The sequence below is a fragment of the Epargyreus clarus genome, unplaced genomic scaffold (genome assembly GCF_041222505.1).
Source record: "Epargyreus clarus isolate Ecla_fem2 unplaced genomic scaffold, WU_Ecla_fem_2.2 ptg000035l, whole genome shotgun sequence".
In the NCBI taxonomy this organism is placed as follows: Eukaryota; Metazoa; Arthropoda; class Insecta; order Lepidoptera; family Hesperiidae; genus Epargyreus; species Epargyreus clarus.
The window spans coordinates 3707575-3729714 of NW_027332240.1; the positions used below are offsets into that span (position 1 = coordinate 3707575).

The 22140-nt window shown below is 37.2% G+C and overlaps 2 protein-coding genes across 2 annotated transcripts; one reads left to right on the forward strand and one right to left on the reverse strand.

The window, feature by feature from the left end:
- Positions 1–314: 314 nt before the first annotated feature.
- Positions 315–13330, reverse strand: Vps35 (Vacuolar protein sorting 35). The gene is made up of 18 exons (XM_073091808.1): positions 13171–13330; positions 12487–12569; positions 11850–11970; positions 10900–11093; positions 10290–10418; positions 9928–10013; positions 9389–9581; positions 8736–8864; positions 8059–8163; positions 7213–7361; positions 6603–6822; positions 6038–6147; positions 5314–5482; positions 4232–4329; positions 3539–3717; positions 2613–2746; positions 1951–2124; positions 315–1061 (listed from the first exon to the last, which is right to left on the reverse strand). The coding sequence occupies exons 2-18, from the start codon at positions 12559–12561 to the stop codon at positions 903–905; spliced, it is 2424 nt and encodes an 807-aa protein (XP_072947909.1). The 5' UTR covers positions 12562–12569; positions 13171–13330; the 3' UTR covers positions 315–902.
- A 276-nt stretch (positions 13331–13606) lies between these two features.
- Positions 13607–21211, forward strand: LOC140756462 (trafficking protein particle complex subunit 12). The gene is made up of 11 exons (XM_073091975.1): positions 13607–13864; positions 14228–14472; positions 14625–14708; positions 14813–14893; positions 15267–15447; positions 17016–17173; positions 17971–18114; positions 18477–18623; positions 19159–19325; positions 19889–20012; positions 20523–21211. The coding sequence occupies exons 1-11, from the start codon at positions 13729–13731 to the stop codon at positions 20769–20771; spliced, it is 1716 nt and encodes a 571-aa protein (XP_072948076.1). The 5' UTR covers positions 13607–13728; the 3' UTR covers positions 20772–21211.
- The last annotated feature ends 929 nt before the right edge of the window (positions 21212–22140 follow it).

Consider the following 22140-nt stretch of genomic DNA (forward strand, 5'->3'; position numbering starts at 1 on the left):
AAGTTGGTTACAGATACATTGCTATCTCTAAGGACTAACGCCCGTAATTAATAATCAATCTATCCAATTTTGATCTACTAAAGATTATCGAAAAAGATCTACGAAATATTGGACAATGTTTTATAGGAATTATGTCTTGGTATCAAAACGGGTGGTATTAGTAATTGTCATATAGCAATATTGGGTAGGAAAAATACAGAATAGATTTATTTAATTATTAATTACGGAGACAATTCAGAAGACCTCTCCAGTCTAAGGCAACAATTAAAAATTATTGGGCATTTCGGTATTAGGGTTTGGAATAAAAAAGCACATTAATGTAAAACAAGTAATATATTGCTTTCATATCTTTCACTTTAAATATACCTATAAACTAAAATATTAAAAATGTGTTAATAATAAATACATTTTATATGTATCAGATATAACTCAGGTCTTACATTTTACCTTACTTTTTATTAATGTTTGAAAATGATTCGAACAGTTTGGAGTTATTATCGCGATTTATCGAATGGACGACTATTTCACATGTGTTCTATAGAGGTAGGGCACGAGTATGCAGTCCACCTGATGGTAAGTGGCAACTGCTGCCCATACAGATCTATAATGAGCCCCAGATAGTTTCGTAATTCTACTTAAGGTCAGTCACAGAGACGTTGCTACCAGTGACTATCGCATGTCTGTCCCTTACCACACTCTTAAAATCTGAACACAGCATTACTTAACACTGTCGTTATTACGCAGACTTGGTTGCGGCGGTGGTGCCGCCGGACTCGAACCACAAAGATTCTACGATTCATTTATAAAAACTGAATTTTAATGAAAAACGCGATAATCGGCTCCCGGACACATCTCCAAACAACAACAACTAATCACCCACTCTTACTCTTTCTCCTATTCAATTACGAGAGAACCAATCCATCATAACCCAAGCCGTCAGGGTCGGGACACTCCATCCTGTTCTTCAAGTGCTGCAGCGTGTTGTGGAAGTGCTTCGTGATCTGTTCCACTTCCTCAGACTGGTCCAGGTTGGCGAGCTCCTCGCGGATCTTCTGGATCACCTGGAGAGATGGGTTAGGATTAGACAAATACATTTTTAAATGAAATCATTATTATTATCAGATACATGGTACACGATAGTTTATTATATTAAATGTAGTGCCAGTGTATCTGGTGATATTATGATGTACAAATAATATAGAAGCCGGCTACACTATAATTTGTAGACTAAATTGGTATATTTTGGGCTAGCTATCTCTGCCCTTTTTAAATAGCGATTTTGCCCCTTCTGAGCATTAAGAAATTTGTGTTATATATATGACAGCTACCTTTCACACTATTCACGCTAGAAAAAGGTATAGTAGTGGAAACCTCCCCCTTTCTCTCATTCCCGGTCGAATTATACAGTTTCTATCTATTTTCTAACTTTAATGGTGTTATTTCTTCAGTTTCACGATAGCCTTTTAAGTGTTACACATAACCAGCTAATTTGAATACGCCCTTCTTAGGAAAGGTCGTACGTACAGCCTCAATAAAGATTAGTAGTCAGCGTAGCGTTCGCCCTCTCTCCTGGCAAGTCGTATCGTCCGAACAGTTCGGTGAGCAGCTGGACCACACGCACCCTACCTTCTACAGGCATTCCTGTACTCAGGATTTGAAAATAAACATGCACATATACGTACAGCCTCAATAAGATTAGTGGTCAACGTAGCGTTCCCCCTCTCTCGTAGTAGCGCGTATCGGCCGAGCAGGTCGGCGAGCAACTGGACCATGTGTTTTACCTTCTTCAGGCATTCCAGCACGCAGGATTTAAAAATAAAACGCGTGGCGTTGCCCCTCTCCCGCAGCAGCGCGTGCCGGCCGAGCAGCTGGACTACATAAGCTGCTTTCTTCAGACACTCCAGCGCACCAATCCGCTTGTTACATAAATAAAAATGCACATGTACGTACAGCCTCGATGAGGTTGGTGGTGAGCGTGGCGTTGCCCCGCTCGCGCAGCAGCGCGTACCGGCCGAGCAGCTCGGCGAGCAGCTGCGCCTGCACGCCGCCGTCCATGCACTGCTGCGCCACGCGCGCCGCCTTCTTCAGGCAGTCCAGCGCGCGGGACGGCTCGTTTAGTGCCCACTGGGGACAAAATTATTCATTTATTGAGAATTAGCGTAAATACATTTTAGAAAATATATATATACTAGCTGAACCGGCAAACGTTGAGTTGCCATATAAATAAAAACGTTAAAGGTGAACAACCCTTATTACTTAGGGATATGAAAAATAGATAGTAGCCGATTCTCAGACCTACTGAATATGCATATAAAATTTGGAGAAAATCGGTAAAGTCGTTTCGGAGGAATACGGTAACTAACATTGTGACACGAGAATTTTATATATAAGATTTATTTATTTTTTATAACGTAGGAGTAGTAGACAAGCACGCAGTCCATCTGATGGTAAGTGGCTACTGCCGCCCATGGACATCTATAATCAACCCCAGATAGGATTAGATATTCCTACCTGAGGTCACCATAGATGCGCCGCTACCTCAGAGGAGTCGAACCACAAAGGGTTCTACCACCTTCAAACAACAAAAAAATAATACAAATATAATACTATACCTGTTTTCCATCTTTAGGCGGTTTCCAGTACAAATGTGCGCACAACGCCACCGCCCTACTCTGATCGGGTTTTTTCAGCAACTTGCTAGCGGCCAGAGCGCACGCTGTACGCATCGGGTCTGCATTTTCAGCACCTATTACACAGTATGGAGTTAATGCAGATGGCTACACAAAGGCCTATTGAAAATTCGTATCTATTAAATATTGAAAAGTAAAAGTAGTGGTTAATTCTATCTACAGAGAATAGATCTGGTAACAACTTCTAGAAATTATGCGTTTTGAAGCAATTAAGGGGCATACATTAATTTCGTGAAAGGTTTAGGCAATTTTTCGCCTCCCACCCAATTTTTGTACTTTGACAATGTAAGATTGGTCGCGACACCGCCCTCTTAAATCACCCGAGATTCTTCAAAATTCTTATTTTTAATGTAATAGCAAGATTATTTAAAAAAAAAATACGTGTGGCACTCGGAGACTGCCGCGGTAAAGCTATTGCATAGCATTTTTTTATCAACTTATGCAATTACAATTATATATTTATTTTATTTATGCAGTATGCAAAAAGTCATTAACCTGTCAACTGGCGTGTGCGCCCCGGGGCGCACAGATCGCTACTAAAAAGTATCACCGCTGTGCCGGTCGGAGTGGGGGGTGTTAGGTTTTTTCGTTATGGAATTTCTGGATTCGGTCTCCACGCCCAAGGCCCGCGATAGAAGCTATGCAATAGCTTAAAAACGTCCTCTAGCAGTTCCACTTTGATCTTGCGAAAAATTATTTGACATTTGCCAATGAATGCCCGCTTGTAAGCACGTGTCCAAAAACGCCAAATGTCGCCTATGTACAATGTCTAGTAGCCCACGAACCTTTTGCCACAGTCATTACATATAAAGCTTAACATGCTCTTAAGTAGATACAGTTAGTCTCACCAAAGCAGTTGATCTGCTCGAAGGTGGCTATGATCAGCGTGATGGCAGCCAGCTGCGCCTTGCTGTCAGATATTTCGTCCTCGTACAGGGAAAAAGCTTGAGATAGGTACTCATATGCGATTGTCTCGTGGTTTGCGAAGCCGATCTCGCTGATCGCCAGTGCGCCTTGGAGGTATAATCTGTGGATAGAAACATTATGAGATATTGAAGGTAGTAGAACTTTTCGCGGCTGAAGGTAGAAGAGCCCTTTACTGTTGAAGCCTTTTATGATTTAAAAATAGCAGATTTATCCATGGTTGTGGTATAGTCCTTCGTAGTTTAGTTGATAGAGCTCTTTGTAGCTGCAGATGTTAAGCCTGCTCCACATTCTCGCGAGAACCTCGTGAGAACGCGAGAAAAACCGGTTTCGTATAGGCTCCACATTCTCGTTTCTCGTGCTCTTCTAGCGTTTTCACGAGATTTTCGCGAGAATGTAAAGTCGCTTTAAAATCCCACACAATCTTACTGTGGAGGAATTGTGGTAAAACAGAGGTATAAGGCCATTCCTTTCTCCCCTACCCTTTGTTTTAACAAGGTATTAGTAATAAGTTCTGCATAACTATGGCCGCTAGCAAATACTACAACAATTCTATCTGATATTGGTTACAAAATCTAATATAGGTACAATATTTTCAGGATTTTTCCAATACATACCTCAATGGCAACTCAGCCAACTCGGCCTTGACCAGCATACTGATGGTCTGATGGCAGAACTGGAAGATTTTCTGACATTTCTTCTCCCACATTTCATCCTGAAAGACGTTTAATAGACGCAATAAATAAAGTACAATGTTAATGATAGAATCATAATATTAGCTTATAGGTAGAGTAGACAAAAAACGCTTAAAGATTTTTTTACGCTATTTTGTTTATATGCTTAACGAGCTTTTGCCCGCGGCTTCGCTCGCGTTACGAAGTAATATTTTCATCCCCTATTTTATCCCCTTGGGGGTAGAATTGATCAAAATCCTTTCTTAGCGGATGCCTACGTCATAACATCTACCTGCATGCCAAATTTCAGCCCGATCCGTCCAGTGGTTTGGGCTGTGCGTTGTGTGCACATAGATCACTATGACAGTCAGTCACCTTTGAGTTATATATATTTAGATTGCACTGACTCTAATAGAATTATTAATAACCGGTTCCCACTTTAGGTTAAGTTGGCCTATAACTAGGAAAATGTAGAGTAGTTCTAATCTTATCTGATCACAAAACACAGATGAATTGATTATTCTTTACCTAGTGTAACTTTCAGGTTACAAATATGCGATTATAACTACCTTATGTATTTAGACACTTATGTTATTGTTAACCCATCAACTATTTTATTTTTGTATTATTAAAATTCATATTTAAATTACAATTACAATTAAAATATGAATAAATTCATATTTCGTAGTACGGCCGGCAAATTTGTTCGAGCGTTTTCTGGCTAAATAAACACATTAGACATGTTTGTTAAGCATATAAATCTATCTATATATATAAAAATCAATTGCTGTTCGTTTGTCTCGCTAAAACTCGAGAACGACTGGACCGTTTTGGCAAATTTTAGTTTAGAACAATTTGTGGAAGTCCAGGGAAGGCTTAAAAGGTGAGTAAATATTAAATATTACATAAATAGATTCTGAGGTGGTACAAAGTTTGCCGGATCAGCTAGTGTAATAGAAATAAATAAATAAACAAGTTAACGATTTCGCACAAACGAAATGTAATGCATTAACATGTGCATTCACCTGATTCTCGAGTTCCTTATAGACAAACGCCAGTCGGTACGCGTGGAACACGATGGGCGGGAACGTGTGTTGTATGCGCCGCGCCCCGCCGCTCTGTAGGGCCTTCCTCGCCGCGCTCAGGATTAGGTACTGTTGGTCCGCTGAGTCCGATTTGAAATGGTGGATTAATCTGGAAGCATATAAGATTTATTAATTTAAATTGAATATTTAGTAATATATTTTATTGATTTTAGTTTTTAAGTAATTTTCAACTCTGTGGTTAAATTCTGGCTGCATTCTGGATGGATTTAAAGGTGGTAGACCCCTTTGAGTTTAAAGTCCGGAGGCGCCACCGCCACAACTGTTTCTGCATAACGACATCACTCTTCAGTGCTACTGCGCTCCAGTTTGAAGGGTATGGTATAGGAGACATTTTTATTCAATATTTTCCAACTTAGTCATTATTTTTTTTTGTATATATAATTAACATTGTTATATTATATGTTTCATCTTTTTTATATTATTTAAATGATTGTAATGTTTTTGTTTTCAAGTTATTGTAATATTTAGCTAATAAATTTTTTCTTAGTCCTCAGGGGTAGCAACCTCTGCGGTTGACCTCAGTAGAACTCAAATACTATCTGGCGTTGATTGCCAATATCCACAGACACCTTGCCACTAACCATCAAATGATGCTGCGTTCTTTCTGCTACTTCTATATTACTTACGATGATGTGATGATTACCTTGCCAACAAGCCCTGCTCCTCCATGAAGTCCTCCACATCGGAGTCAGCGGAGTTTTGATCTGGTTGATCCTTCACTAGAACATCCAGCATTGACAGAACTGATTCCACCTGAAAATATCCGATAACATTATTTTTATTTTATTTTAATACATAATAATATTTAAATATTCACATTACACTCTGACGCTGTTTGATTGTAGTCTAAGAAACTTGGCATATCTCTATTAAACCAAGACATCATTGGTTAATTGTTTGTCTTAGACAGCCTTACCTTAGTCTTAGACAGCCGATTACACGTAATGTATGTGTCTGTATGCACATAAGGTATAGTCCGCGTAAAACTGCTAGTCTGCTCTGAATATAGAAACGAATCACGTCGCCATAGCAAATTGTATGACTACACCTGTTCGCAAAATCTTCAGAGCCGACTAGCAATTTGGCGGAAACTATACGAGATAGTCACATACGTCATAGTGCAGTTTGACAGCATTTTGACAGTTGTGCTAAACGCTCATAGCCAATGGAGGTCAACCTTGAAATAATTGAACCTTTCAGGCACTCACATCCTCTGGCGTAGTAACAGTAGTATCACTCTCCAGCACATCGTTCACCAGATGAACCGCTATCATCAGCCTACCGGGCTGGTTCAGTTTGTTGATCAGTGGCGCGTAGTTCTGCAGTCTAATCAACGTTAGGATGTTCTTGTAGTGGTCCGCTGGCAGCTTCAGGATCTTCATTAGCTCCTTGAAGACCGGTGTGTTGTGTTCTAGGTAGGGTTTGCTGCTGTAATGTAATTATTATACCTACAAATCACATACCTAATCACCATCCATATAATATAAATTAAGGAACAGATCTTATTTTAAGGAAAATGCTTCCTTTTTCTTCAATCTTGATTAAAATTTATTTACATTGTTTGATTTAATAGGGGTATTTTAATAAAAAGAATAGCAACAAAACTCTGACTTTTCAGACGCGGCTCGCCGGCGTACTCAAGATCAAGTGGACAAGAAACGCCCACTCATCAAAAGGTAAGCCGGAAAATTCGGTCCATTTTGGTTGTAACCGAAACCTTCATCGAATTACCTTTATTAGCCGAAATGTTACCTAAACCGAAATTTCGGTGGGTCACTAATAAATAAATTAATCTTTAAATATCATAAAAAATCTCACCTATTCTGATGTATATCAGCGCAGATCTTGTCAGTATGCGCCAGCACTCTGTCCACATAGTTCAACTTGTCCGGATGGCAGCGTTGGGCCAATTTTAATAAGGCCAGTTGAAGACTCAACATATCCTCAGGAGGCATATCTGTGCGACTCTGTTGAAGAACAATTACGATTTTACTAATCAGACTAAGTATGCTCTCTGTGACTTTTTTTTAATAGAAAGATATAAATGTTATAAAACGAATAGATAAAATGACTAAAATCAGGCATAATTCATTAATTTTTAACACACAGATAATATCGAATATATTGAATAAGTAAATAACTCTTTTCACATGCATATATCATACACGCACATATACCGTATTGTACACGATATGCAATGTCAGTTTAAATATGTGTCAACTACTTGGTACCAATAAAAAGCTATAAAAATTAGACCGAAATTCATTATTTAGCCTCAATTGTACATTTAACTATATAGAATATTAATTTATATACATATTTAATTTCAAAACAGTTGGTTAGTCTCGTTCAGCAATGGTGTAACTATACCACACAACAATACTGTATGAGACTCGTGGCAAATTAATTGCATGGTGCCCTATATTCGCACACAAATACATAATTTGATCATTCTTTTGTCTTGGCGACATTTTTTTCTTCAATGCATTTACCTAAAAACATTTCAAGAGAATGTATGTTTAGCTGATTTATAAACAATTCAGAGATTTTTATGGACACTTCTGAACTCGCCGCTGGCGCTATCAGGCCGGAGGTCCATGGCATTTTGCCTGTTCTGCCACCCTATAGTTACACCACTGTCGATCATAATAATAATATGAATACCTGTGTGATAGCAGCTACTTGGTCGGAGAACACTTCAAACAACTGAACCTCTTGCTCCTTCCCATCTTCAAGCACCACGCTCAGATTAACGTTACCCTCGTTCCTCTGAAAATAAACAAATCTCAACTCTATATAAAAGTATAATATGTCTTATATATTCAATGTCTATAGATATTAATGAGGACTAAATTTTATTCTATTTCTGCCTAATAACTGCAGTGTTAAACACTGCTGTGTTCTGGTTTGAAGAGTGTGATAAGAGAGACATACTTTTCCGAGGCGATCCAGCTTAGTCCTCAGGGGTAGAGGCGCATCTGTGGCCGACCTCAGGTAGAAATTTAAATTCCTATAATAGCTTGATTACAGATGTCCATGGCTGCCAGTATCCACTTACCATTAGGTGAACCGCATGTTAGTCTGCCTAATATAGGTGTACCTATAATGTAAATAATTGACCTATATTGCGAGATGAACTTGCAAGAAATTTTCAGATACAAATAGAAAATTTCAAGTATCTATCTATGATGCTTCCAGAGATAGAGCCACGTGACAGACGGACAGACAGCAGAGGCTTAGTAATAGGGATCAGTTTTTACCCTTTGGGTATGGAATCTTAAAAATGGATAATGCCTGGCCTTTAATTGGTCATTAGTCAATTGTTTATATCATCTTCTCACCTGACTATAGGACGCGAGCCGCTCTATCAGCGATATGATGATGTTCTTGATGTTAACGCCGGGTTGCAGCTCTGCGCACGACTTCAGGAAAGGCTGCAGGTTGGCCAGGTGGAACTCATCGGGGAACACCTGTGGAGAATTACTTATATGTTATTGAACTGCTAGCACACCTTTTCTTCACTATATTTTCTATCATAGTAGGAGAATGGAAGAAATTAGAGTTAGATTGACTCCAGAGACTCCACTACCAAATCTGTTCTAGTTTGAAAAGTCTTATAAGGGCAAGATCATGAAGTGCATCTGATAGTAATTTAACTACCAATGGATCTCTTTAAACCTCAATTAGGATTTTTGTCTTACATTTGTTTGATCATAGACGCATTGCTAACTAGGAAAAATATGTAACTTACATTAAGGTTGTATTATTCTCTAGTAAGCGAATATATTGCCCTTTCAAGGCTCCTCATATGTCGGGGGCCTCCTTTGTTTCATACGTATCCTACCACACTTTTTTAGGCAACAGTGCTAATAAAAACATTATAAAGCAAAAATGGGTGGTTACACCCATTTTTCTACCACCCAATGTTCTACCACCTACTACTACAGGGAGAACTATAGGGGGTTCTACAAGCTACCTATGTAGGTAAGATCACCTGTATGATGCACTCCATGAGGTACTCCTGCGCGATCGCGTCTCTACAGCTGACCACCTGCTCCAGGATGCCGGGCAGCACCAGCCGCCGGTAGTCCTCCACGCCCACGGACTCCAGCTGCGAGAGGCGCACCAGGTTCGTGCCGACCAGGATACGGAGCTCGGAACGTTCGCGCTCACGACGCTCCTTGTCCCTGGGGAAGTGAAAAAAATTAGGAGGAAATTCAGGATATGGACATACAAAATTTGGATAGATTGAGTATTAATAACGGTTGTAAGAGTAACAATAAGTGCAACAATAAGATAAACTATAAGTGCAGGAAAAACTCTGAATAGCAACAAAAGCATTAATGACAGGGAAAATAAAGTAAGATTGCTAATAAATTCATAGTAAAATAAGTAATCTATCCTTATGAAAATATTTAAAATGTTCTTCTTTATACCATGAAAATTGTATGATATTCATGACACATCTTTCTTGCTAAAATATATAAAAATTTGGAGGTGTCTTATAATGAATTATACTTAAATACAATATACCTCGAATGTCCTTGATGCTGCATTCTAACCCACAACTTGTTCATTTCTGCGAAGTTCATTAATACGAAGTCAATGGCGTCACGGACCTGCAGATAAAACAAATATCTATAATGTCCCATAAGTGATCGATTTGCCACTACTGGACATCCGACGGCCAATCTGGCGTAACAACGTGGTAGAAGCTAATAGTCGTTGCCCCAAGCTTAACGAGTATGGAAATACTCCAAATAGTTGAAGTGTTTGTAAAATCGCCAAGGCATTTTAAATTGTGAAAATAAACCCATGTTCTGAGTAGTTTACAGTAAGAAGTATTGCAGCCAAATAAATGTGTTAGCTAAGATATATAACAAAGCGTAACTCACAGTCCCTTCATTCTCATTAGGAGCTTCAGCAGTATCAGGCAGCACATTACGCGTACACTGCAGCAGGTAGTTCCTCAGGAAGAGGCCCCGGAGAGGATGTTGAACACCACGGCACATCTCAACGAGATCCTTAAAATAACATTTCATAACGATAAAAAAATACTTTATACATTTGTTAAATTAGTATTGGCAATACTCTATACATGAGAGACATGACATTCTTTTTCCCGAATGCCCTAAATGCCATATAACTTCAAAAATTGTAATTTCTTCCTTAAAAATCTATGTCAATCATGAATAAAGACAAGACAGCCTTGATTCATGATTATTCATAAGTCTGTGTTGCCTTTATTCATGATTATTAATAGGTTATTATGTATTCAATCTGCATTTCATTCTAAGTTAATAATTATTCGTTTATTTACAACAACCTTCTTCTACTTCAGCCCATTATCACCCACTGCTGGATGTAGGCCTTCTCACTAGACATCCATATGTCCCAAGTTTCAGACCACCAGACCCTTCCCACCACTCGTATGACGTCTTTCCATTTGGACGGCTCTAAATTTATAACAATACTTTCCTGTAAACAAAACAGTTGTATGCTTACCTTAAGCAAATCACGCCTCAAGTTAGTATTAGTCTTGATGTAGACCAATCCGACAGTGATGAGTAGGTACAACCGTGGTACAATGTTCCCAGCGTATTGTACCAACTCGTACAAGTCTGCCACCTTGCGTCCCTTCTGGAACTCCTCCAGGAGATACAGCTCTAGGTGACGCAGTTCGTCTGTTATGGCCATGTCTAGGAGGTGGTTAAGGAAAACAGTTAATCTGACATTGTTGGGATAATATTAAAGTAGCAGCATGTAGTCAACCTGATGGTAAGTGGAAAACAAGAACACAGTAGCAGTTAAGCAGAAATAGGTATGACAATGGTGCTTTCATAGTTGAACCACGAAGGGTGCCTTCAAATTCAAAAGCAGCAGACTACTGCAAAAGATGATATAGTTTATTATTCAATGACTCATTTTAGCTAATATTTTAGGACATAATTGTTATAGTAGGACTTACTGTAAATAGTTTAACTGCAAATAAGTAGACTTTACTTCTCTATACTTTTTTATGCAGCACAGATAGCAGTGATAGCCTAGTGGTTAGGAAACACAGCTTCTTTATCGAGGGTTCTGAGGTTCAATTCCCAGGCACGCACCTCTGATATTTCAAAGTTATATGCATATTATAAATTAATTATCATGTGCTTAAACGGTGAAGGAAATCATTGTGAGGAAACCTGCATACCTGAGTAATCTTAAAAAAAAAGTTTTCAAAGGTATGTGAAGTCTACCAATTTGCACTTGGCCACGGTGGACTATGATATAATCCTTCTCATTCTGAGAGGAGACCTGTGTCCAGCAGTGGAACAGCAATGGGTTGTTGATGATGATAATAATGACGAAACTTTTAGGAGGGGTCGCATGCCACTATATGAAATATACCTTAGAAGTATATACGCCTACATAGGAGGTAACAAGCAACATAATCATTTAGTAAAGGATACAAAGTTCATAATAGCTCTTGGGCGACAACAAGGAAGTCCTCAGCTCTCCCAGCATAGTGGAAGCATGCTTCAGAGCATCCATCAGCTTGGACTTGTCCAGGCATCTCTTCATCTGGAAAGCCTGCAAAGAATTCATTATATTTAAAGACATAAAGTAATAGAGTAATACAATTATTTCTCGTTTAATACAATCAAGCAAATGATATCATGCCTTTGTGCAATTATACAATATTTCGCTGAATTTTTTTTTCATTAAAAATTTTTGCCACCGACATGCAATTCCTCTTGAGGTATTCCCAGAGCGCTATGACATGGGGCTTCTCCAATAAGGTCCAAAAAAAACACTCCGCCAAAGCTGGTGATGCATTGGCTCCTCTGCTGTTCCATAGGCAACAGAGACTGCTTTTCATCAAGTAGCCGTCTGCCTCATTGTATAGGTATAAATATATAAAAAAAAAGGTTAGGCGTGACATCACCAAGGCTCTATGCCTGCAAGTGATTAGACCCATATTTGAACTAGATAAAATGTAATAATTTTCGACTGATTTGTGTTGTTAAAATAACATTTAAAATAAAGTTTATAAATGTGTTTTGTAACTAGTATGTAAAGGACTGGAAAAGATTGATGCTAACTTACCTGAGCCTTAACAACATTGAGAGCCTCATCGAGGAGCTTCTCCTGCTCCTCCACTGGTGATGCTTGGTTCGTCATCTGACTGCCTGTGCACGGAGAAAATAGAAATTAATACTTAGTAACCAACTTTTAAAAGGAGGTTTTATGTCTGTTGTATGTACTTTTTTTTGGAGTAAGTGTTGGGCCCAAATGTAGGATTAAAAATAAACCAATGGAGGATTCAGCCCAAATGATGTGAGACCTATTTCTAGAGTGAAGCAGTTATTGTTTCAGTGAAAGAGTGTGGATACACCTTACAAATGAGGGGACTATCTTAGTCTCCACGAGTGACGACATATCTTAATTAGCTACTTCTGCAATTCAATCTTTAATTAACCCCTAGTATTGGAGTTCTAAGGTCAAGATCACAGATTCCTCTGAAGACTATGTCGAAATCATAGAAGAGCCTTACTACACCCTCCAAACTAGAAAACAGTAACACATAACACTTATAATCATAATATTTTTATTAGTCTTTTTCGTATGTGTAAAAATATACATCCAACTTATATTACTATAGGTAATTGTACACTGTAAATGTACTCTGTACATGCAAAACAAATATGTAATCGTTTTTTAACAGTATGCAATTGTTAATTACTAAGTTTGATTTCAATTATTTTGTACTTAACTTGACCGGGTTATTACCTTACACTAGTTACACCACAGAAAAATGGATAACAATTAGCACTATTAAAGATTCTTCCAATAAAAATCTCGTCAAGTGGGTGTATGTTTTTACTTTCCGGAATATCCGTCCGTATCCGTAATTCCGTTTCCCAGGTTCGTAACTTTTGTTTGACGTTGACAATTGACATTTAAATTTTTTTCGGGTTACATTTTTAAACTCTATGGATTTATGGACTCCTTTTTTTTATTCCAGCCATATTGAGCTCCAATTATTTTAAAATTCAAATTATTTTCAGAAATCGTATAATCGATTTATGTTTTTTCTATTAATTTATTATAAATCTGGTAAAAAATGATGATTGATCAGTTGATTCGGTCAATAATGTCAAGATTACTCTTCAATACTCAGAGCAATAAGCTTCAATGTCCTTATCTGTTACTTGACAATGTTGACATTGTCATTGAGCCAATCAATGAATGGCCAAGTCAGTTTTTCTCGTAAAACGTAAACATTACTTTCATCTTTCATGTTCTAGTATTTAAATGTATCTTTAAAGATAACTAAAATAGCTCAAAATGGAGAATAAGCCGTCGTTGAGCCAGTACTTTGGCGGTTCCGATGTGCCTCCTGCTTCTCAGTTCTTTGACGAAATTGGATCGTCTCCATCTGATAATCCTATGATACAAAGTATCTATCTTGGAGAGTCTGAAGGTAAAAGTGATTTGAATATTTGAATATCCTGTAATTTAAAAATAAGCGTAGATTGTAGGACTCTGTAGAAACCATTGCCACACATAGTTCTGCACAATAATAAAAATATTACCTGATCTTATTGATCAAAAGTTATTGAACTAATTTCATTCGTTTACAGACAGGATATTAAAAAAATAATATGTTACTGCTTCCTAAATTCTAAAAAGGAAATTATTTCTTTGTATAGTGTTTAAACAAACATACCAGATGGTCTCTATTAGATATATCAAATATTTCAATATGTACCGATTACATATCAAAACGTATCACTCAACCAATAATATTAGCCATAAATCACCTAAAATACACTCAACTCCACAGCTCCCCAACCACCAGCGACCATCTCTCAGGCATCAGGATTCTCGCTTCAGCAAGATGACCCATTCATACTCCCAACCGTTAGTGGACCATTCACCGGGCCACACACCACAGCAATCCCAGCAGCCAGCTTGCCTGATCCGTCTACGTTCTTCGACACCATTGGCCCAGAGCCTCCAATGAGGGCTAGTAAAAGTAAACTACCACCACCGCCGATCACAGAAGTTGTGGACGGATTAAATGTAAAAGTAATAAGTTTTTTTTTTATCAAGTCTCTTAACCTCCTGAGTTCCAGAGAAACATTTTTGGCGAGAAAATAGATTAAAAAAAAGCATAAATTTTACTATTCTTTTAGTAATATAGAGTTCTTAAATAATTACACATGCTATTAATATTTTAGCAAAATCAACCTGTAGACAAGGAAGCCGATCGCCGAAGAGATGCCTGGATTCCCACTGAGGAGGCCAAAAAGACACTTATAAAGGTATGTGGTGTACCTAATATTGACTATGAATCTATAGCTATTATAAACAATGACCATGATAGAAAATATTATATTTGAATTCACAATGCCCTTATATGTTTTAGGCACAATCCTCTCCGAAAGGGTCATTTTTCCCTGAGAGGGAAGTACTTACTATGCCTGGTATTGTCTTGGAGGAAGAATTGGTAAGTGATTTGTCTACACAATCACAAGCATCAAGCATTTGTTAAGTTAAAAATTGTATTTTCACATCCTTGTTCTATTTACCAATATCTGGTGACAACCTCATCAACTAAGTATATCATTTTACTGGCATTCCAATTATGTATCATGATTACCTAATATCATGATTACCTAATAATCATCATCATCATCATCACTATCATAACTGCAAATGATACAACACGTCACTTTACAAGCTTTGCAAAATTAAAAAGGGTGTTAAAAATAAGTTCAATCGATTATTACCCACTTTTTAGTACAAACATTTGTATATATAGCGGCCTTTTGATAATCGGATGGCGGTATTGTGATCCTAGTACCTAACATGTTCCTTAGGCAGATGCACTGCACTCAGTGGCGGTGCAGTACCTGGGCGTGAGCTCAGCGGGCAGTCGCAACGCGGTGCGCGCTGACCACGTGGCCCGCGACGAGCCCGGGCTGCGGGAGCTGCTGCGCGCCGGCTGCTTCCGAGCTGCTGCGAACCTCGCCGCTGCCAACCTCACCGCTGCGGGACAGGGTAATGATCACACTGTAGGCGGATGTACTGCACTCAGTCGAGGTGCAGTACCTGGGCGTGAGTTCAGCGGGCAGTCGCAATACGGTGCGCATGGTAGGTTGATGCATGGTAGGTTGATGCTCAATCGTGGCGCAATACCTGGGACTGAGCTCAGGGGGCAGTTTATTCAATAGCAGTGTATTGGGAGTAAAATTAATGGTATTCCGAAGTATTGATACTCATAAGTATGCATCCTTCAGGAGGTCAGTAAGTTGACGTAAATAATAGATCATCATACCCATATGATTTGAGAGGGCTCCAGGTTTTATCACTAATGAGGTAAACAATTAAAATATGAATTGAATAATTGGGTTTCGGGTTCTCATTAAAAATATATTGATTAAGGTGTTATGCGCTTAGTCAATAAACAATAAATTACTACTATTATAATAATTCTTCATAAATAAGGATGTACATAATATTATATACATTTTTTTAAATAATAAGTTTTATCATAGGCTTAACTTACAGTTCTTTCAACACAAATATATAATTTTCTTAATTTTAATTATACAAATTATTAATTTTAATATGTTTTAGATTTTTTATGACTACATTCGTCATAGTTATTAGGCAGTTATTAGATTGTACCGTTATTTGTTTGCGAAGGCCACAATCCGTCGACAGATCGTAGCCCTTACAAGATAAAAACAATAAAAGTCAGTGTAACCATAACATACCTAATATCACATGGGTCTTATACTTTTGTGGCAAAATCTCAACAGCGTGATTCAGGGATTGGTACAGTGACATCTGTTGGTCAATATTTGAACTGAAAATGTTGTATGACATGGGGGTAGTTATAAAATATTTTTATTTCCGATATCCGATATATTTGTAATAGACTTGCTTTGTTTACGTTGTCAATTATTTTGAAATCCTGTGTTGATGCAATATTTTTTTAATTTTACTGTTTTATAACTGCAACTAAATGTCCAAAATATGTTGTTGTGTAGTTATCATTCAAATAAAAATCTGATAGAGATATTAACTTCATGAATTTCAATTGGTCGTGTTTAAAAGTGACTAATAAAATAATATAGCGTGTGGTGTTTTGGACTAATGAGTGTCTAACGTAGAACGCTTTTGGTTACGAGGAGTTTCAATTAGACCACTGCATCTGTAACCGATTTATACCAATACCATTGCATATAATATAAGCAGTGATAGCCTAGTGGTTAAGAAACTCTGCCTTTTGATCGAAGGGCCTCGACCCTCGGCCGAAAGGTTATCCAAGGAAATCCAAGGTCTCTGACTATTCAAAGTTATGTGCTTATTAGAAATTAATTATCACTTGTTTAAACGGTGAAGGAATACATCGTGAGGAAACGTGCATAGCTGAGTAATCTAAAAAAAAGAAAATGTTTTAAAACTTATGTGATGTCTACCAATACTCGCTTGGCCAGCGCGGTGGATTATAGCCTAATCTTTCTCATCCTGAGAGGAAACCCGTGGGATATTAATGAGTTGATGATGATGATTGCATATAAGTTTCTCAAACATATTTTTAATAAGAAATAACATCTTAGGCCCCGGCCGCATGCACAGACCGACGAAGCACACGCCGCGGTCACTCCAGCTGTGGCTGACCAGGTTCGCGGTCATGATACGCATCAAGTTGCATGAGCCGCTAATGAAGGAGGCGGAACCGTTTGGCGATTTAAGCAAGCCGGATATGTTTTATCAGGTATGTATTTGTTTTTAGAACAACTGTGGGAGGTAATGTTAATCGAACGTATGCATGTATAGTCTGCTACGTAATACGTAAAACTGCTAGTCCGCTCTGAATATAGAAATGAATCGCGTCGCCATAATAAATTGTATGAATACCCCTCTTCGCAACAACTTCAGAGCGGACTAGCTGTTTGGCGGGGACTATATTATGTATGTAAGTCTCATTATTTGGTACGCCCTACATATCAAACGCTTTGACTGATTTTAACATATGAGGTGTCGTTGGATTCGCCTAAAGGGATTGACATAGACTAGGTGTATGATAATTATTGTATCTATGCATTTTAATTCTTTACAATATTTTAAAATACGATTAAAATAGCATATTATATAGCAATAAAATAGCATATTATGTAGCAATAATTATATATAGCAATAATATTAATAAATTATATAGCAAGTGAATATTGGCTAATATAAATTTAAAATTTTTGGTTGGGATTTCTAAAACAATAGTTTTATAGAAAAAAAGAATTTCGCCATTTTAATCATCTTAAAGTTTTGACTCTTGTTATTAATGTTTGTTCAAAAGTTTAATGACTCGCGTGGTGGAATAGTCTGATAGGCGAAAGATTCGGGTTCGATTCCGTCTAGACAGAGATTTAAAACTAAATAAAATAAAAATAAATCCATTTCATTCTGGGGCAATGTGTTTGTGCCCTTCTCTGTGTGTTCGCGATAGACACAACACGGAGTACTCTGATGGGGCTGTGTTACAAACACTTAATTTAATTTTATAACTTTTTTCAGTTTTATCCGGACACTTATGGAGATCGAACCGGTTCTATAGCTCCATTTTCCCTCCGTTTGCTAATCGCTGAGCTGCCGGGGCACGTCGGGAAGTACGAGGAAGCGATGGACAGATTGTATGCTATGCTGGATGTCATTAATAAGGTATTGTAATAGTATGATACAAAAAATATTGAATGTAACGATGATTGTTAAAAGAAGGCGAATCCCTTTGTGATTACTGTCATGTCTATATCCATTTTAACATTGCTGTGTTCTGGTTTGAAGATTGTAAAGAAGACTTACAACAGGTATTTCAACTTAGTTCTCAGGGGTAATAAGAGAAACACATCTGCGGCTAACCTTAGACAATGCTCCTTTTATATATAGATATAAAAAATAAGAGATAAAAATATAAATAAAAAATAATTTTGAATGTCTATTTTGTATATTAATACGTAAAATGTGTGTTATTGTTATTTAAATATTTAATATATACATATGTATAATACAATTATTTTTTACAGATGCTCTTAAACCTTCGGAACGGCAAGACAGAAGATGGATCGGGCACATTGACATCAGAACAGGATAAGACTGAATCCATACGCCTCTGGACGGGAAGACACACTAGAGTCCAACATTCTATAATAAATTGTGCTATAGCGTTGAAGGTAAGTTATCATTATATTAAGTAATGTATTTCAGGGCTGTGCCTTTAAGAAAATTTGTATTATGTCCTGCAAGATTGCTAAAAGTGATATAAGGAAGAAAACAAATATTTTTGGTGTTAAATTATTGTTTTCAAGGTAGGTACATTGCAAAAGTGTGGATATATCGCTATCTTATTTCAATATGTTGTGACTGATCATATTGTGTATATGTATTGCCTCAAAATGAAATAAGAACCTCTATTAGAACCTTATTAACTTACTATAAATAACAAGTTTGTCCATTTTTGCCTATTAAAGATTGTTACTTAACAATTTCTACTAGACAGAAATCTGAATAGTAATCTGATTTGATGAATCGGATCTAAACAAAAGAGTTTCATTGATCATGTAGATAAAGATGCCTTTATAATATTAGCAGGGTGCCATCATATACATTATTGACGTAACCCTACTTCAGACACCCCTGAAACAATTTAAAATGATAATTAACACATGTTTTCTACAGACAGTTTCTCAACAACTACTATATTTCTAGGATTACCGCTTAGCGAGCAACATCCTCCAATCCCTGAAGGAGGAGGCACCGAGTCCGATGCAAAAGCGCGCGATCGCGAGCGCCCTCTGCCGGCTGCATCTACTGGCGGGGAACATTCGCGCCGCCACCGCACATGTGGAGGACTCTAAAACGTATAGGCTGCATTTGTGAGTTATTTTGCATAGCCATCTTATTTTTACTTAACTTTTTTATAACAAATTTAGGAGGACGAGGTATTTAGGAGTATTGGTCGGAGTTTTTATAAGGTTTGGAGTAGCAGACAAGCATTCAGTGATGTAGATGGTAAGTGACTACTGCCGCCTGTGGACATCAAAAGTTAACATAACAAAATTAACCATAGATAAGATTAGATACCTACCTGAGGTCATTTACAGATGTGCCACTACCCTTGAGGACTAAGTTGGAATGCCTCAGTAAAGTATGCCTTACCACACCCTTCAAATCAGAACACATCAGCCCCCACAGTCGTCACCAGTTAGTCGTCACCAAAGTCAAACGTCTTGACTTTGGTGTTATTGGATTCATCTAAATTGTGAGTGACTATAAGCTCTATTTCTAAACAGTAATTAATTTACACCATACTATTACTTACAGCATAATGTTTTTCTATGAAATACAAGTAGCCCAAAAATATTACCTTTCGCAATCTGGCAATGCAAGGTTGTCACTATTTAAAAAAAGAATTCTATCATTACTTTCCTTTTTGCAGATGTCCTACTCCAGACGTACGAGAGTATATAGACTTGGGATTAATAGACATAGCCATGGGGAAGTATCAGGATGCTTATAACAACTTCTTGAGAGCTGCAGACCAGGAGCCTACTAATATTATGGTTAGTATCTTTACCACGCTTTTATTAGCTTGGTTTGTATGTATGTATGTAACGGAATCTTAGAACTCGATTTTTACCCACTTTGAACGGTCCGATTAATTTAAAATTTTGAACAATTATCAAGAACCTGTGACAATACACGATTTTATTAATCTCATCCCATTCTCCTTTTTTGGTGGTTATATGAGACACTTCATATAACCATAATGGAAATCAATACACGGGATGGATAGCAGTGTCAGTTATTCAGAGATCCAGATAACTGGATAAATGTAAAGTAATTCCTTAAAGATTTATGGCTGTCACATTTTTTAAGCCTTCAGTGTAATAGTAAAAGCGTAATTTTTCTTTAATAAATACCATTCAGAATTACTTTTGAACAAATATTTTGTGTAATTTATAACAAATACAATAATTATGTAAATATACTTGGGCCAAACGAAAAGAATACAAAGATAATTAAAAAAAATTGTCACATCTGATTTGAATTTAAGCATTTTTCTATTACAGGTAGCTAACAACCTAGCAGTATGCCTCCTCTACATGGGTCGTCTAAAGGAAGCCATAGCAGTGCTACAGAAAGCTATCCACTCTGACCCTGAGAGAGGTCTAAACGAGAGCCTGTTGACCAACCTCTGCACTCTATATGAACTGGAGTCCTCTAACACACAGGAGAAGAAACTCAACTTATTGAGGATGCTGTGTAAACATAAGAGTGATACTATACCCAATGTAGCGGAATGCTTGAAGTTGAGTTAAGGATGATAACTACTTAAATATAGTTGCAACTTGCAAAACACTAATCTTGTGACACAAAAAATCAATTTGTAGTTATAGGTACTTAAGAATTTTAACAGGATTTTTGCATCGTAGGCGTCGTCTCTATCAGTCATATGTGGTATATTTTGTTGCGATTTTTTAATCTACAACTTTGCAGTATATTTGTGTCTACTACGAAATAATTAAAATTAATTAATATAGAAATGTAAACACCATTCTATTTTGGCAAAAAAAAAAAGAAAATTATGGTTCTATCATCTATAAGACGTTGTAACCACTCATAATAGATATTAAACTATATATTATTCTTCATATGACCGAAGTAGGCATATAATAAAATATTATTAATTTATTTAAGGCTTGAATTTATCTATTGTTATAGTTATGTAAAGTGAAATAAAGAATTTAATTAACTTAAACTCTATTGTTACTTATGAATATCGATACCTTACTCTTTATATAATTTATTTCTCTTTCTGGAAGCGAAGTCGCTCGAACTAAAGACGTGATTATAACTCGTAAGATGGAAGTAGGCATGTAGGCTTTTTGGTACTAAATCTTTTGTTTTGACAATGCGCTTAACGGAACTGTCGCCATACCGGTCTGACACGCCATGGGTCTCGGATTCATTCCCGGCAAGCAGAAATCTATGATTAATTTAGGCTTCTCTTCTGGGTTTAGGTGTTCGGTTATGTATGTGTCCGCCATGGACACAGTATCCTAATGTAGGGTTATGAATGTAGAAAGCGTATTTTTATATTTAATGTATTGAATGTAGCTGGGGAGCCCAAGAGGGAATTTCGGGATTTTGTTGAGCGCGACAGACTAATATATGGGAGATACCTCACACACTGTAGAATATCCATACCTACATACATACATCCAAACCATAAATGAGCTTTCTATGTCGGGGAGTTTGCAAAGGCAAAAAAAATCGATCACTGGATATGCTCGAGCGCGGTCAAGTCTCTTTTTAATATAAAGGAAATGATGCTAAAAACGAGAAATATCATAATTTGCCGATTACCACACATCGAAGTAGTGAAAAAAAATATATTAAAAAAAAAAACACCCTGTATTATTATGCTATCTCATAGTTTCACTTATTAGCATGAATCCCTGGGAAGTAATGATATATCACAAAGTAAACGAAAAGGCTATTTTTTTAAGAAAATACATTAATCTTCAAACATACTTATATTTTTTTTTCAAATAAGAAAAACCCCCGCTAATCAAAAAATATCATATAACCTCCTCTTCATTCTAACGTCTAATCTACACAATGGTATAGGTCCTAATGACGTTCGAGTTTGTACACATTTAGCATCGTGGGCTCCCCTACAAATGA

Coding starts and splice junctions, on each gene's coding strand:
- Vps35 (XM_073091808.1), bottom strand. CDS start 12,561: ATGACGAACCAAGCATCACCAGTGGAGGAGCAGGAGAAGCTCCTCGAT. Junction 9,582..9,927: donor CAGCATCAAGGACATTCGAG/GTATATTGTATT, acceptor TCACTTCCCCAG/GGACAAGGAGCGTCGTGAGC. Junction 6,823..7,212: donor GCTGATATACATCAGAATAG/GTGAGATTTTTT, acceptor ATTACATTACAG/CAGCAAACCCTACCTAGAAC.
- LOC140756462 (XM_073091975.1), top strand. CDS start 13,729: ATGGAGAATAAGCCGTCGTTGAGCCAGTACTTTGGCGGTTCCGATGTG. Junction 13,865..14,227: donor CTATCTTGGAGAGTCTGAAG/GTAAAAGTGATT, acceptor TCAACTCCACAG/CTCCCCAACCACCAGCGACC. Junction 19,326..19,888: donor AAAACGTATAGGCTGCATTT/GTGAGTTATTTT, acceptor TCCTTTTTGCAG/ATGTCCTACTCCAGACGTAC.